The sequence below is a fragment of the Meles meles genome, chromosome 2 (genome assembly GCF_922984935.1).
Source record: "Meles meles chromosome 2, mMelMel3.1 paternal haplotype, whole genome shotgun sequence".
Taxonomy (NCBI): Eukaryota; Metazoa; Chordata; class Mammalia; order Carnivora; family Mustelidae; genus Meles; species Meles meles.
The window spans coordinates 58,126,585-58,141,109 of record NC_060067.1 but is presented as its reverse complement, the minus strand read 5'-3'; the positions used below and the strand labels follow the sequence as shown (position 1 = coordinate 58,141,109).

The 14,525-nt window shown below is 38.9% G+C and overlaps 1 protein-coding gene across 1 annotated transcript in view; it reads right to left on the bottom strand.

Moving 5' to 3' along the window:
* FBXL5 (F-box and leucine rich repeat protein 5) overlaps positions 1–13,873 on the bottom strand; it is a 43,162-nt gene extending 29,289 nt beyond the window's left edge. Inside the window, exons 1-4 of the mRNA XM_045997223.1 lie at positions 13,556–13,873; positions 4,865–5,080; positions 2,305–2,400; positions 562–748 (exon numbers count right to left, since the gene is read on the bottom strand). Of these exons, the coding sequence (XP_045853179.1) occupies positions 562–748; positions 2,305–2,400; positions 4,865–5,080; positions 13,556–13,639 (583 nt within the window). The 5' untranslated portion in view covers positions 13,640–13,873. The remainder of the gene's footprint in view (positions 1–561; positions 749–2,304; positions 2,401–4,864; positions 5,081–13,555) is intronic.
* Between the last annotated feature and the right edge of the window lie 652 nt (positions 13,874–14,525).

Sequence of the window (14,525 nt, the reverse complement as noted above, 5' to 3'; positions counted from 1 at the left end):
CAATGGAGCTCAGAAAGCTAGATGATGGGGAGGAAAAAAAAAAAGTTGGATGATACTGCAAAAGTACTCGGTATATGATACCTTTCAGTGATTCTGACTGACCAAAATAATTTTTATTCTTATTATTACTACATAAGTTCCTTTAAGAAACACTACACTGCATGTGGCCCAACATTACATTGCATATAGGATGTTAAATTATCATAAACCACACCAAATTCTTAGAAACTACTGTCTTTGGGGCACCTGGGTGGCTCAGTTGGTTAAGCGTCTGCCTTCGGCTCAGGTCATGATCCCAGGATCCTGAGATAGAGCCCTACATCAGGCTTCCCCCTCAGCAGGGAGTCTGCTTTTCTCTCTCTCTCTCCTTCTGTGCCCCTCCCTACCACTTGTTCTCTCTCTCAAATAAATAAAATCTTAAAAAAAAAAATTACTGTCTTCAATTAAATATACACTTGAAAATAAATGGCTTAAATTATTCTTCAAACAAAATCTAAAGTTCTTATTAACAAGATGCAAATGGCCTCTGAACTTCTCACTATTTAAACATATGAATCTCACCTTTATCTGACTTTTCATCCACAGAATATTTAAAAAACTTCTGTCGCTCCTCAGCTTGATTCCACAGGCTAAGACCTCTAAGGAGTTCTGCAGTGTCCTTCTGAGAGCAGTGTTGTGCAATCACTTTCTTCTTAATATCCTTAAGCTCTTCATAGGTAAAATATTCCATTAACATTGGCTGAAAAACCTAAATGAAACATTCATAAGGAAAGATGCTTGACTAATTTTGTTTACACCTTTTAATTAATGGCTCAATTGCAGCATTATGACCCCATATTTCCAAGAGAAAGAAATTTTGGTTGTTGCCACCCAGTCAGCTTATCCAAAAAAGTATAGAGAGGAATAACACCAAAAAGACCCTTCCTTCTATGGCTTCTCTGGCTAATAAATCCCAAAGTAATTAAAAAGCATCAGAAACAGAAGGTTTTCCTGTGCAATGCTGTCAAACACTCTTAAGCATTCTCATACGGTTAGACATTTAGGTCAGTTAACTGCCTTCTGCTACTCCAGCAACTGAACTGTACCTCAGTAGGATCTCTAAATCATATAAGAAAGGTAAAAGGTACCCAGTGTACTAAGAACCCTAAAACTCAAAGCTCTACTGAGACCCTGAACTATTTACATTTCTTCTTTGAAACAGATGCTTAGTCCCAACCTCCAATTTACAGAATTAGAATCTTTAAGAAATGAAGTCACAAGTTTGGTTTGGTTTGTTTTGTGGTTTGTTTTTTTTTTGTTCCACACATAATTTTGATGAGCATCTCAGGTTAAGGAACACGACTCTAGCAACTCAGTGGCTTCAATGCTGGTTTCATAATACAATGACTTGGGGACCTTTAAAATATATCCAGGCCAGTACGTCTCACCCAATTTAATCAGTCTGGAAAGAGCTGAAAAGTAGGTTGTTGTTGTTTTTTTTAATAGAGATCTGATTATAAGGTGAAGCCATAGGTGATAATCACCATAGTAACTGATTAACAACTAAACAATAATCCCATTCCTCTTAAAATAATTTTTCTATTCCTTACCCTAATCCTAATATTCACCCCACATTTAGAGAAAGAAGAGAATGGGAAAATGTTTTGCTCATCCAATCAGTGATATCCTAATACATGTGTACTAGGAATAAAACCGATTAGTTTAACACTACCATTTGATTACCAAATCCCCCACAAAAAAAAAGAACACAAAAAATTCTTTAATGTTAGCATGAATATACACAAAACATTGAAAAGTTTCAAGAATCCTCTAAAGGTTCTAAGAAGACATTAAGGTAACATGAAAAGTTAACACTCAATACAGTGCCATCTACATAATAAGAAAAAAATTTTTTTAAACATTTTATTTATTTGAGAGAAAGAGAATGTGAAAGAGAGAGAGCACGATATGGGGGAGGGTCAGAAGGAGCACAGACTCCCTGCTGATCAGGGAGCCCAGATATGGGACTTAATCCTGGGACTCCAAGATCATGACCTGAGCTGAAGGCAGTTGCTTAACCAAATGAGCCAGCCACCCAGGGACCCACAGAAAATAAGTATTAGTTGAGCAAATGAATTAAGTCACTGATTCAGTGAAAAGCAACCATCTCTCTGAGAGAACAAATTTTATATTTTCTTGGGGTTTTCCTCTTTTCCTAAGATGAACCAGAGACTTATCTTCCTATGCATTATTTTGAGGAATGAAAGCCAAAACATCTTAAAATTTTATAAGTCAAAATCACAAGGAAGAAGAAATTATGCTTACCTCCTCTTCCTCTTTCATGTGAGGAAGAAAATCTCTTGTAAAAGCCTCCAATCTCTCTTTCAGCTGTTTTGCATAATTTAACTGCTCACATTCATTCTAGAAACATAAAAAAATTACATACTATAAAAATGTTGCTTCATTATTTATACTGTACTGATCCTAGGAAGTTGCAACATAAAACCTCAGGGAAAAAATAGAAGAACAGCAAAGTGGTCTCTGTATTTTTTGTAGCATAAAAGATGTCCTTAAAATATCTTGCAAAGGAACCCTGAATTCTTTTAGTAATGTGATCTAATACTTCTTTAAAATGTCATAAAAAGTCTAAAAATAGCAGCTATTTGCTCAAAACTTCTATTAATTTCTAATGTATACATTTATATAATTTCTATGTTTCAGTTTTCTTAACCTATGTCTGAGCAGTCTCCAAGAGCTTAGTGGACTCGATCACCAGAGTACCTTCATACTCATCCAATGTACCCTCCAGTACACAATCCACAACATCTGTTATGCCGGTAACAGATATCTATGCTAATGGAAGACCATGTCTACTTCAAAAGGTCAGGTATCAACATACCTCTAGGTAAGGGGCTCAAGATATCTTGAAGTAAATCAGTCTAGTTCTGGACAACAGCTAAAAGGTTTTCTCAGATGAACTAAGATCCCATCTCCTCCCTGTATAACAGCTATCACTTCTACATCAGCACTCTCAAGTTAAAACATGTAGAATTTTACAAAATAATGAAATTTTTAAAATATAGAAATATTGTATCCCTGCTGAGTCTCCTCCTTTTTTTTACTAATTTATTCAACTGCTTCCCAATATTTCATCCAAAGTCCTATTCTCTGAAGATTTTATACATTTCCCCTAAGCATCCCAAGTGGCTTCCAGTTCCACTTCACCTGCTAAGAATGATCAAATTTGCTTTTCCAAATCAAATTACTCTTCTCACCCTGACACCCATCTATACCTACTCCTGTTAACAAATGCTCGCCTGGACTGCACAAGCAGTTCAAATCCAACATGTCCAAAATGAATCTTTTTATTCCCCAAGCCTTTTCTATATTCCCTAGAATTTTAGGCTCAATTCTCATTCTTACTTCCTTTCTCTTTCTCCTCTCCTTTCTACTTTATATGCATGCCCTACATGCTACCAATTATATATCCCACATAATTTTCGTCTGTCCCCTTCCCTCTATCTCCACTAGCCACAACTTTAGTTCAGATCTTATTCATTTTATTGAACAGGTAATATATGAACATGATATAAAACTGAAAAAGTACAAAGAAGTATTCAATAAAAAGTAAATCTCTCTTCCATCACTACCCAGTACTCTACCCTTACCCAATCGCCCACTTTCCCACCAAGCAGTTACTAATGTGTCTTCTTCCAGACACTATTTCTAAAATTTTGAGAATGGTCTTCCTGCCTCAGTCCTGTCTTTTCCTTCAACCCATCCTCCTCCTTGTTGCAGAACAGTCTTTCTAGAATATAAATCTGTAAGTGAAAAGTATGTGGGGTTTGACACAGTTACAATTTAAGTCTATGCTTCACCAAGCCAGAAGGGAGCTGTAAATGAAGATCAAATTTCAAATTTCTACGATATGTAAATATAATTGAAAGGAAAATCTTTTTATATCATTATCCTAAACTATACTCAAATATGGCTAATTTTATGTTATACAATTAAAAATTGTCCTGTTTAACAATCCCTGCACCCTAAAATATGGAAAGGAAATAAACATTATCACTAACATTCAATTTTTCAATAAATAAAATTTATAAAAGTATCCACTCAAGTAATAATCTCACCTTTAGTCACCAATAACTACATTTATTATAGCTTTAAGAGTTGAACAAATGTTACCAGAAAGTAAAAATTCTATGGTAATTAAAATTTCAACTTACAGTGCTCGCTTCGGCAGCACATATACTAAAATTTCAACTTACAAAAACAACTTTAAGATTTGGGGAAGAGCACTCACTATAAAATTTTATATACGGTAATGAGGAGGTAACTGACAAAGATTCTCATCAACCTGAGACAGACTCCTCTGAGCCCTCTTCTCAGCTAGGCCTCAACCATAAGCTCTGTCCTTGGCCCACTTAGTCCAGTTTTAGCTAAAGTCATCCTGAGTCAGTTTAGCAAAAATCCCTCTACTCTAGGCATCTTATCATCCTCAGTATCTATCCACCCTCAATATCTTATCAACCTGGTCTGCCTTCAGCAAAAACCCTCCTGAATCAGTCTAGCAAGATTCTCCCTAGCCTTGACGCTTCCTCTTAGTAATTTTCCTGACCCCCACTCTGCTCCTTGGCTATAAATCCCCAGCTTTCCTTGATATATTCAGAGTTGAGAGTCCAATCTCTCACCCCTACTGCAAAACCTCAATGTAGTAATCCCTTGAATAAAGTCTTCCTTATGGTCTTTTAACAAGTGCCAGAAAATTTTCTATAACATAACATCATTTACTATAAATTTACTATAAAATGCTAATACTTTTTGCTGACATACCAGCAAATGACACAAACTGTGATAAATACTCATTTTTGTAACTCACCTTAACATTCTTCAGTCCCTTTTCAAAGAGGCTAAGCATCTCAGAGAGTTTATTGTCAGAATGTACATTATAAATGGTCTGGCTGCGTTGTTGAAGCAAACCAATAATGTACTCATTTTCGATCTGTTCATGCATTTTGAACTCCTTAAAAGTAGCATACAGAGACTGCAGAAGAGCACGGAAATCACTGTTGTTGGAAAAGTTCGTTTTAGAAAGCTGAATAAAAATTTAAAAAGAAAAGCATAATAAGTATATGTAAATATGCATCTATAAAAAATACTCAAATGCATTCCTATTTAGTTTTGTACATAGCAGAATACCTCCCTTATACTTGGTTCAAGTACAAATAAGAGAAATTCATAAATTAACAAATTATAAAAGTATAATAAAAAGTACAATAAAAAGGAAGATACTGATTTATATTCTGAAGGGCTTGATGATACAGGTAAATGATGGTACACCAATATATCACATAATTTCTTTAAACAAAAGGGATTAGACCAACTCCCTCCAAACCTAAAATTCCATTACTCTATATACATACTAAAAATACACACACTCTATAAAGTTGTATGAAATTCTAAAACAGTTGTGTTAGGATAACATGTAAGTGTTTTTGTCTTTGTTCAAATATTCTTTATGCTATTATATTACTTTTACAATGTAAAAATTTTAAAATACTCTCATAGTTTGTTTAAACTTTAATATCAAGAGGGGTCTGATCTGTTACAGAAATAATTATAAAGTATTGAGCTATTAGAATATTACTAGACAATTTCAGGGGAACTAGTTTTGGGGATTTTTATCTTAAGAAAAATGGCATAAACACTTAGCAGCTTATATAAGAAATCACATACTTTTCTGAGGTAGAGGCACTGTAATAGTATAACACTGAAACCTAGCAAAAGGACTGAAGGAAAGCTACAAATCAATGAAAACACAAATCAATGAAAATACAAAGAAACGTATACACTGTCATATTCTTTAATTCTACTGTTCAACCAAAGAAAATGACTATTTGTATGTAATTTTAATTTTTTACATTTAATGGCAAATTAAATTCTCATGTTTAAATGCATACATCTTCTCAAGAAACCTGATTCAAATTAAAGCTCAAAATAATATTCAAATCCTCCATTACCTCCATTGCCATATTAAATCTACCTTCTACTTTATCAACTCAACTCCAGTTTCAAAAGTCATTTTAAGAGGCAAAATCTGATTACAATAAAAACACAGACTCTAAATGGAGGGCAAAAAGCTACTAACAACATACTTCTAGTCTTGGGTTTGTCAAGTCTGATTCAGTATTCCTTAAAATGGAATAGACGCTAAGCTGTCTTAATTGCCTGGTCTCAGGCAGGAGTAGCAGGCTCATGACAAAGCATCAGAAAAGATGGTAGACTCCTAAAGCCGAACTATTCCTATACATAGCAGAATTAACCAAGTATCTTCTGGAAAATGCACTATGGATTAGGTATTAAAAGTCATTTGTAGGACTCCAGAGCAGATCCCAGTTCTATCATTTACTTAGCTCTGTAATCCTGGGTTAGTTACTTTCCTCCTTCAATGTCTTAGTTTTTCTTCTTGGTGTTTAAATGAGAACAACATCTCTAGTTTACATGGTTGCTGTGAAATTAAAATGAATTGGTGCTCAATAAGCATAGCTCTCACCACTTTGAAAATTAATCATTTTTATAAATTCATGCATTGTTTACTCTATTCAAATATTTAATGAGCAACTATTATGAGCTGGGCATGCTTCTGGTACTCAGGATAGATACATCAGTGAGCAAAATCGCTGCCTTTAGGAAGCTTACATTCTAGTGAAGGGAAGTAACACAAGGAGCAGTAGCCACAATAAGTAAGTAAATTATCTAGAAAAAGGGCTGGCAACTTTTTCTGAAAAGGGCCTGATAGTAAATATTTCAAGTTCTACAGAGCATGCTTTCTGCAGCAACCATTTAATTTAGCTGCTGTAGCATAAAAGTAGTCTATGAATGAGTGTGACTATGTTCCAACAAAACATTATCTAAGGACAGAGAAATGTGAATTTCATGTAATTTTCACTTATTATAATATATTATTCTTCTGATTTTCTCCAACTATTTAGAAAAAGTAAAAATCACTCTTACTCCTGAGCCATACAAAAACAGCAGGCAGGATGGATTTCTTTAAACCAATGCTGTAGATTTTATCCTAAGAAATGCTACACAAGACCACATAAAATTTACTAGTGGCTAATCTCAAAAATTAAATTTTTAATTTAATTTTAATTTTAAGACTTAAAAATAAGTCTTATTTAAGTAGAAATAAGAGATTAAAGAAAACATGATATTAGCTTTATAATTTTTTATTTTTTAATTTTTTATTTTTTATATTTTTTATTTATTTTTATAATTTTTAAAAAACAAAAACCAAAGCATGGCAAAAAAGTAAATTAAAACCCTCATATGACTTAACACTTTAAAAGATACGCAGGAAATTCTGTATACATTCTCACTGGACTGTTACAAAATCTTCAGATTTAATAACAAGCTAAGATAAAGATGAGTCCCATACTATAGATTGAGAACCCAGTAAGATGTATAAGAGGACTGACTCTACATTATTCATAGTCAATCCAGCTTAGTGGCTAAAAGTGCTGACTCTGGAGCCAGATTACTCAGGTACAATCCATCTCTGTCAGCAAGTCACTAAATTGCTCTGTACCTCAGTTTCTTCCATGGGTAAAATACGGCTAATAATATTAAATACCTCATAGGGTTCTTGTAATAATTTAATAATATATCTAAAGAATACAAAATCTAACCTGTATTAAGCCCTACTTGGGTTTTTCTGTTATTTATATAGTTAGCCCATATGAAACTATCATTAGAAGTCCTGGGTGGCTCAGTCGGTTAAGCATCTGCCTTTGGCTCACGTCATGATCTCAGGGTCCTAGGATGGAGCCCCACATCGAGCTCCCTGCTCAGCAGGAAGCCTGCTTCTCCCTCTGCCGCTCCCCCTACTTGCATGCGCGCTCTCTCTTTCTCCCTGTCAAATAAATAAATAAAAATCTTAAAAAAAAAAAAAAGTCCTTATACCGGGACATCTGGGTGGCGTAGTCAGTTAAGCGTCTGCCTTCAGCTTAGATCATGATCCCAGGGTCCTGTGATAGAGTTCTGCATTATGCTCCCTGCTAAGCAGGAGTCTGCAGCTCCCTCTCCCTCTGCCCCCCCCACCCCTGCTGTTCATGCTCTCTCTCAAATAAATAAAATTAAAAAAAAAAAAAGTCTTTATACCACACAAATCACTATATTTCCACTTTAAATGAGCAATTGTTTCAACCTGGTACCTAAAAGTCAGTAAATTTAGCAGCTAAAAGATAACCAGAGCGCATACAATTTAACATTTTAAAAATTTGTTTATATGAATTTTTTAAATTTTGTTTGCCTCTACAAAGTTATTCAAACATACAAACTTGAGTGACACAAAAATAAACCTAGACATTAGTATCTGTGACATACTGAAGTCTATGACACACTATATACTATACTAAGTATTTTTAGATTACGTAGGTATTAAAATTCCCATTCACAGATGAAGAGATGAGGCTGAGAAAAAATAACTTGCCCAAAACCATACAACCAGTAGACAACAAAACAAAGATCAAATCTCTAGGGCTCTAAAACTTATGTTCTTTCCACAAGATACGATATTAGTCCCAATCATAAAGCTATCCTTCCACATCCAACAGAGTAAACTGTCAGAATACTTGTTCTCAAGCAATAGTTCTCATCAAGGGACAGTTCTGCACCCCCACCCCCACCCTCTAGGAACTAATGGGCAAGGACATTTTTGGTTGGTACCACTGCAGAAGTGCTACTGACATCTAGTGGGTAAAAGCCAGAGATCCAGCTAAACATCCTACATTGCACAGGACAGCGGCCACAGAAAAAATCATCTAGCCCAAAACGTCAATTGTGCTGTGGTTGAGAAATGCTACTCTAAAGAAGTGTTTTTCAAACACGTTTAACTATGACCTTTAGCCTGAAATACAGTGCAACCTAGACATACACATTGCAGATACTTCAAACAAGTTTTTCCCTCTCTACCCTGTGATGTACTCTAATATTTACTCTTCCATTTCATTTTTTAAAAGCTGTTTCTATCGGCGTTGGTGGTATAGTGGTGAGCATAGCTGCCTTCCCTTTTTTAAAGCTGTTTCTGACCCACAAAATTGATTTCATGACCTACTAATGGATTAAAGGACACACTATGAAAAACATTCCCCTACAGGAGGATATACAAGTTCCTAAATGACCTACAAACTTGTATACTCTGATGCTTGGTAAACTCAAAAATGAACCTATATAGAGCAAGACACACATAACAAACAGTAACAACAATCAGTGACATGATATCTCCTGTATTTTAAAAACATTTATAACTAACTTTCTGTCTCACTCTACAACCTAAAATCTTACAACCTGGCTTCAAAGTGACTCAAAAAATTGTGAGACTTAAAGACTAGATTAAGTTTAAAAACAGGTATGGGGGCGCCTGGGTGGGTCAGTGGGTTAAAGCCTCTGCCTTCGGCTCAGGTCATGGTCTCAGGGTTCTGGGATGGAGCCCCGCATCGGGCTCTCTGCTCAGCAGGGAGCCTGCTTCCCCCTCTCTCTCTGCCTGCCTCTCTGCCTACTTGTGATCTCTGTCAAATAAATAAATAAAATCTTTAAATAAAAAAAATAAAAACAGGTATGAAAATTAGTACAACAAAAACTCAAACACTATTATGCCAAATAAATTTTACTTTTCAGCTACCGAGCCAAACAATGCTTTAATTCAATCAAGGGAAACTTATATCCAATAAAGAAACCTCAATTAACTATCTGGTCTATACAGATAGAAAAAATCTATGGCCTACAGGTGAAATGTTTTGAATAAAATCATTTAACAAATAGTAAGTAACAGAACTAGTAAGGTAATACTAAAAAACAAGGGCTTCAGAAGGGGGGGATATCCTATAATTAAAATTCAGGCTCTCCTAATCACTAGTTGAATTGGGAAGTTACATAATAACTAAGTCTATTTCCTCCGCTTTAAAAGATGGGTAATACTTGTCTCATGGGGCTCTTGCGAGGATTCAAAGAAATAACGTAAGCATGTAGTAAGAACTCATTAAATTCCCTTCTCCTTCCTCTCCTAGTTCTCCATTCAATATTGTCTCTAAACCGGTTTCCCAATTCCAGTCAACTAGAGTTTTTATAGGGTAGAAAGAGGAAAGAAGGAAAACTAAATTCTTCATAAAACTATACCCACTCAATTTTTAAAAAATAATCTATTCCAATTATTACAAGCTTATTTCCTTCCTAGGACTTCTGTCGTAAAAATGTCCCTTATTTATAAAATGATAACCAAATGGCACTTTTAATATCACTACCTGAAAAACTTGGGCACTCTGTAGCAGCCTCCACCACTTCAAAAATTTTATAACTGCCTTATAGGTAAGTCTAGGAATCTCTGTATTATACACATCCTTAAAACCACCACCTACTTTTTAATTCTCAGAACTCAGCTGAAGGAAATCTTAAGACCACTCCTGACATTTTAACATACAGCTAACTGTACACTTCCCTCTGCTCCTACTATACTGCATTTGGATTTCCACCTTAGAACAATTATAAGACTGAAATTCCCCACGTCGCACCACCAATGCTGGCTGACACAACACAGGGCCGACAGACAGTAGAGACTCCACACTCACTGGCAGAATTAATTTTGAGGACTAGAGGAAACACTGAAGAATCGGAGTAAACTGGAAAAAAGACGTCATCCAATGAAATGTTCACTAAAATCATCCCAATTTGGAAGGTCAGGAATTAGAAAAAGATTTCGTAACTGACTTTTAACCAAAAAGATTTTTCAGAAACTACTCTGGTTTCGTACAAAGAAAATTAAACTGGAAATCAAGATCCTGACTTGGGTTTCCGTCTGAATCTGTAACTAACTGCTTTTGTAAACTGGGTCTAGCTAACCTAAGGCTACGACTTCCCAGCTATTAAACAGAAATACCCCCTCCTTTACCTACCTCAAAGGACTATTGTCTGGATAACAGGGGAAAATCTTTCCATAAAATGTTATATAAATATAAGAGGAAATCCAAGAGCAAAGGATTAAATTAGGTATTACACAGCAATATTTAAAATGTCCTACAAGAATAAATTATTCTAAGTAAACTAGTCTGAGCATACAAATGATTGAGCTGATGCTAGTAAATACATGGATGCTTCTAAAATACATTGTACTCGAAAAGTCTGATACTGGAAATAAAACTGACCACTTTACAATTACTTGACATTCAGAATTAACATTTAGAATACAGTGAAATAACATACCTTGTATCTTTTTAGTTTGAGTACAAAAACTAGTTCTCATTTTATAAAGTTCTACTGTAGGCTATTTGGGTTGAATATCCATGGTCTTTACAAACCGAATGATGGTGAAGGCAAAACTTCAGATGACAAATGAATACAAAAATAGTCCTTTAAGATTACTTGGCCAGCATTAAACACTTATTTCTCCACTGTAGCTCCCAAAAGACATTCTAGGAGAGATTTCCACTAGCTATCAGTATCAAGAAGAAATCTTGATGTAGAATTCCTATACACTTTTTCCCCCTAAATCACCTTGGTCTCTGATCCACAGTTTGGAAAATCGGGACTTTTAATTTCCTTGATGAAGATATACAGCAAGCTCATTAACTATATGTAATTAAGAATTAACGATTATTTTGACTTACGCTATGTCAAATTGAAACTGCTTTCTTAAATACTTCAAGAGGAAACATTTACTGAAAAGAATCTTATTTGACTGAGGTATTTTTTTTTTTAAATGGCACTGTATGAGGCTGGTTAAATCTATCACATAACTAAGTAAAATGGTGACTCTTGACTACTATGGAAGAGTCACAATCCTTTGATGAAAGCCACAGACTCCCTAGCAAAGTGTACACACGCACAAAAATTTCCGTAACAATTTCAGGTGCTCTCCAGGCTAAACTGCAGGGACGGACCTCCTATTCCACTAGTCCTCGCTAACTTTCCCTTTCCAATTTTGAGAAAGTAATAAACCTCCCATTTTTTAATTTCCTGCAATTAATGAATACCGTCAGAATAACTAAGTTCAAAAGCCAGAGGAAGTAAAAACACTATAGCAATCTATCTTAAAAAAATTTAGGGCTATAGAACTTAAACTATGGCTTGCCCATTCCTTATGCTTCTCCAGGATAAATGGTTCTCACCCTTGGCTGCACACTGGACTTACCTCAGGAGCTTTAAATTACAGCTGATGCCTGGGTCCTACCCTGAAAGAGGCTGATTTTTGGTGGTCTGGGCCCTGGGATTTTTAATAGCCTTTAGGATGATTCTAATCAGCAACCAAGGTTGAGAATCACTGTCCTGGACTGTCCTGTTTAAACCTGTATATCTGAATCAGGTATTTTTTTAATCTTCAAAATGGAGGGAGGAAAAAGATGGTTGTGAATGCGTTTTAAAGTGTTAGTTTTCAATGTGGCCTAGCACTGAACACTGTGGGACCCCTCCAACTACCCTGAGCTATAAGAATCCCTCTTTTCTCTCAACAGTGGTTCCGCTTAATGCTATGTAATTTCTGAAAATTCATCAGAGCTGACTTCTTTACTTAAACAGTAGTTGTTTAAATGCTTTTTATTTGGTTCCTTTCTACACGAGACAGGACCGCCTGAAGTTTTCAGGATATATGTGGACTTCCCCCAACGCAAGACTGATAAAAATGTGGACGCTTAATACTGTTTTAAAACCATTAAAAAGGTCCTGCACTATCTCCAGAAAAGTCCTTTTTCAGTTAATGCTGCACCAGTTAACACTCCAAAAAGGTTCTCATAGTTAAACCTAACTTTTTCCGAGGTCCCTTGTATTCGAGCCCACGGTAAGAATTCCAAAAGAGAACGGCGGTCTTATACAAAATCTACACCGAGTAAATGCTCCAGGACAATAAAAGTTGCGAGGAAAAAGATAACCATAAACGAAAAGTGAAGCTTCTGCAGTCCCTAGATCGAGAAACCTGGGTTTTCTTCCCAATCAAGGCAATGAAAAGCTGGGGCGTAAAATGAGCAGGGTTGAGAGAAGCTGCCCATTGAGGCAGGAAATAAGCTAGAGGTTCCGAGGATGGATGGGTGTTTGCAAAGAGACTCGAGAGCCCCCAAACGGGCCGGGAGCAGGATGAGGGGCGGTGCTGCTGGGGGAGGCAGGGGACAGCTGCAGAAACGGTCTGCCCAAGCGGATAGGAAGCCCAGCGCAGGTGGCCGGCCCGGGGTCCCCGAAGGTCGGTGGGGCGCCAAGGAGCTCCTCTCCCTGAGTGGGCGGGGGGCAGGGGCCGGAGGCCCAGCGTGGCCGCAGGGAACCCCGCCCTCCGCCAGGGGCACGCAGCCGGGCAGGAGCCGCGCCGCGGCCCCCGAGGGCACGTCCGAGGCCGCCGGCCGGGTCTGGGCGCGGACTCTTCCGGAGAAGGTGCGGGGAGCGAGCGCGGCGCTGACAGCTGCGCAGGCGGCAATCCGTGCGCCGCGGCCCCGGGGGCTGCGGGCGCGGCGCAGGCCAGGCCGCCCGGGAACCGGCCCTCTCCTCCTCTTGGCCCGCGCTGCCCGGAGCAAGAGGCTCTGCGCACCGTTACCTTGTCGCAGTAGAGCCCCACCAGCTGCTTCATCCGCCAGTGTGGGGCGGTGAAGACGTCCACTTCTTCGGGGAAGGGCGCCATCGCCACTGCCTCAGCCTCAGCCTCAGCAGCCGCGGCCGCCGCCTCTCCATAGACACCCTCGCCGCGGGGCAGAGGCGGCGCGCCCCCCTGCGCATGCGCCCGCCCCGTCGGCGCGCGCGCCCGGCCTACTCCGCCAGCCGGGACGCGGGGACGCGCGGGCCGCCGCCATGCGGTCCCTGAGGCCCACGTGACCAGGCTCGCGGCGGCTGCTCGCGCTCTCACCCAACTCCTCCGCTTTTTTCGTTCCTTGGCCCCTTCGCTTGCCGAGGAAAGAATGCAAGTCTTTACCCTATTTGTTTCACAACATCAAACACATTATCTGAAGGGAGGGGCTGTCGCTTGGGGGGCGCTCTCTGCGCTGCCGCTATGCCCACCAGGCCTTGAGGCCGAAGCAGCAGAGCACAATGGCCGAGCTCAGGCCAGGACCTTCGTCTGGGCGCCGCGGGCAGTGACGCCCATTGCCCATGTAGCTGTTCTGTTCCCCAACGGGCCCTCCTTGGCCGCCCTTCGCACCCCTGCCATTCCTGAGTGGCGGGCTTGACCTGCCTGCCCGCTGGTCAAAGGCTCCGGGAATGGGTGGAGCAGGACTGAGGCTCTGAGAACTCAGCACCCACAGAGAAACCCTGCCGCGTGAGCAGACCGGACAATGGCCGCCTTTCTGTTCTCGGGGAGCGCGGAGGCTGGGTCTGGGGGCAAGGCACCATCTCCTCCAGGGCAGGCCAGAAGGGAGGGCAGCGTGAAATTCTGGAGCTTCCAAGGAAGGAAGGAAAAATGTGCCCTGGAGATCAAGGAGGCAAGAATGTACCTCAAGCACAGGAACACCTGGTCAGGGATGTCAGAAAGGCCTTGGGTGGTGGGGGGAAAGGGCGAATTATCACAGAAGAGG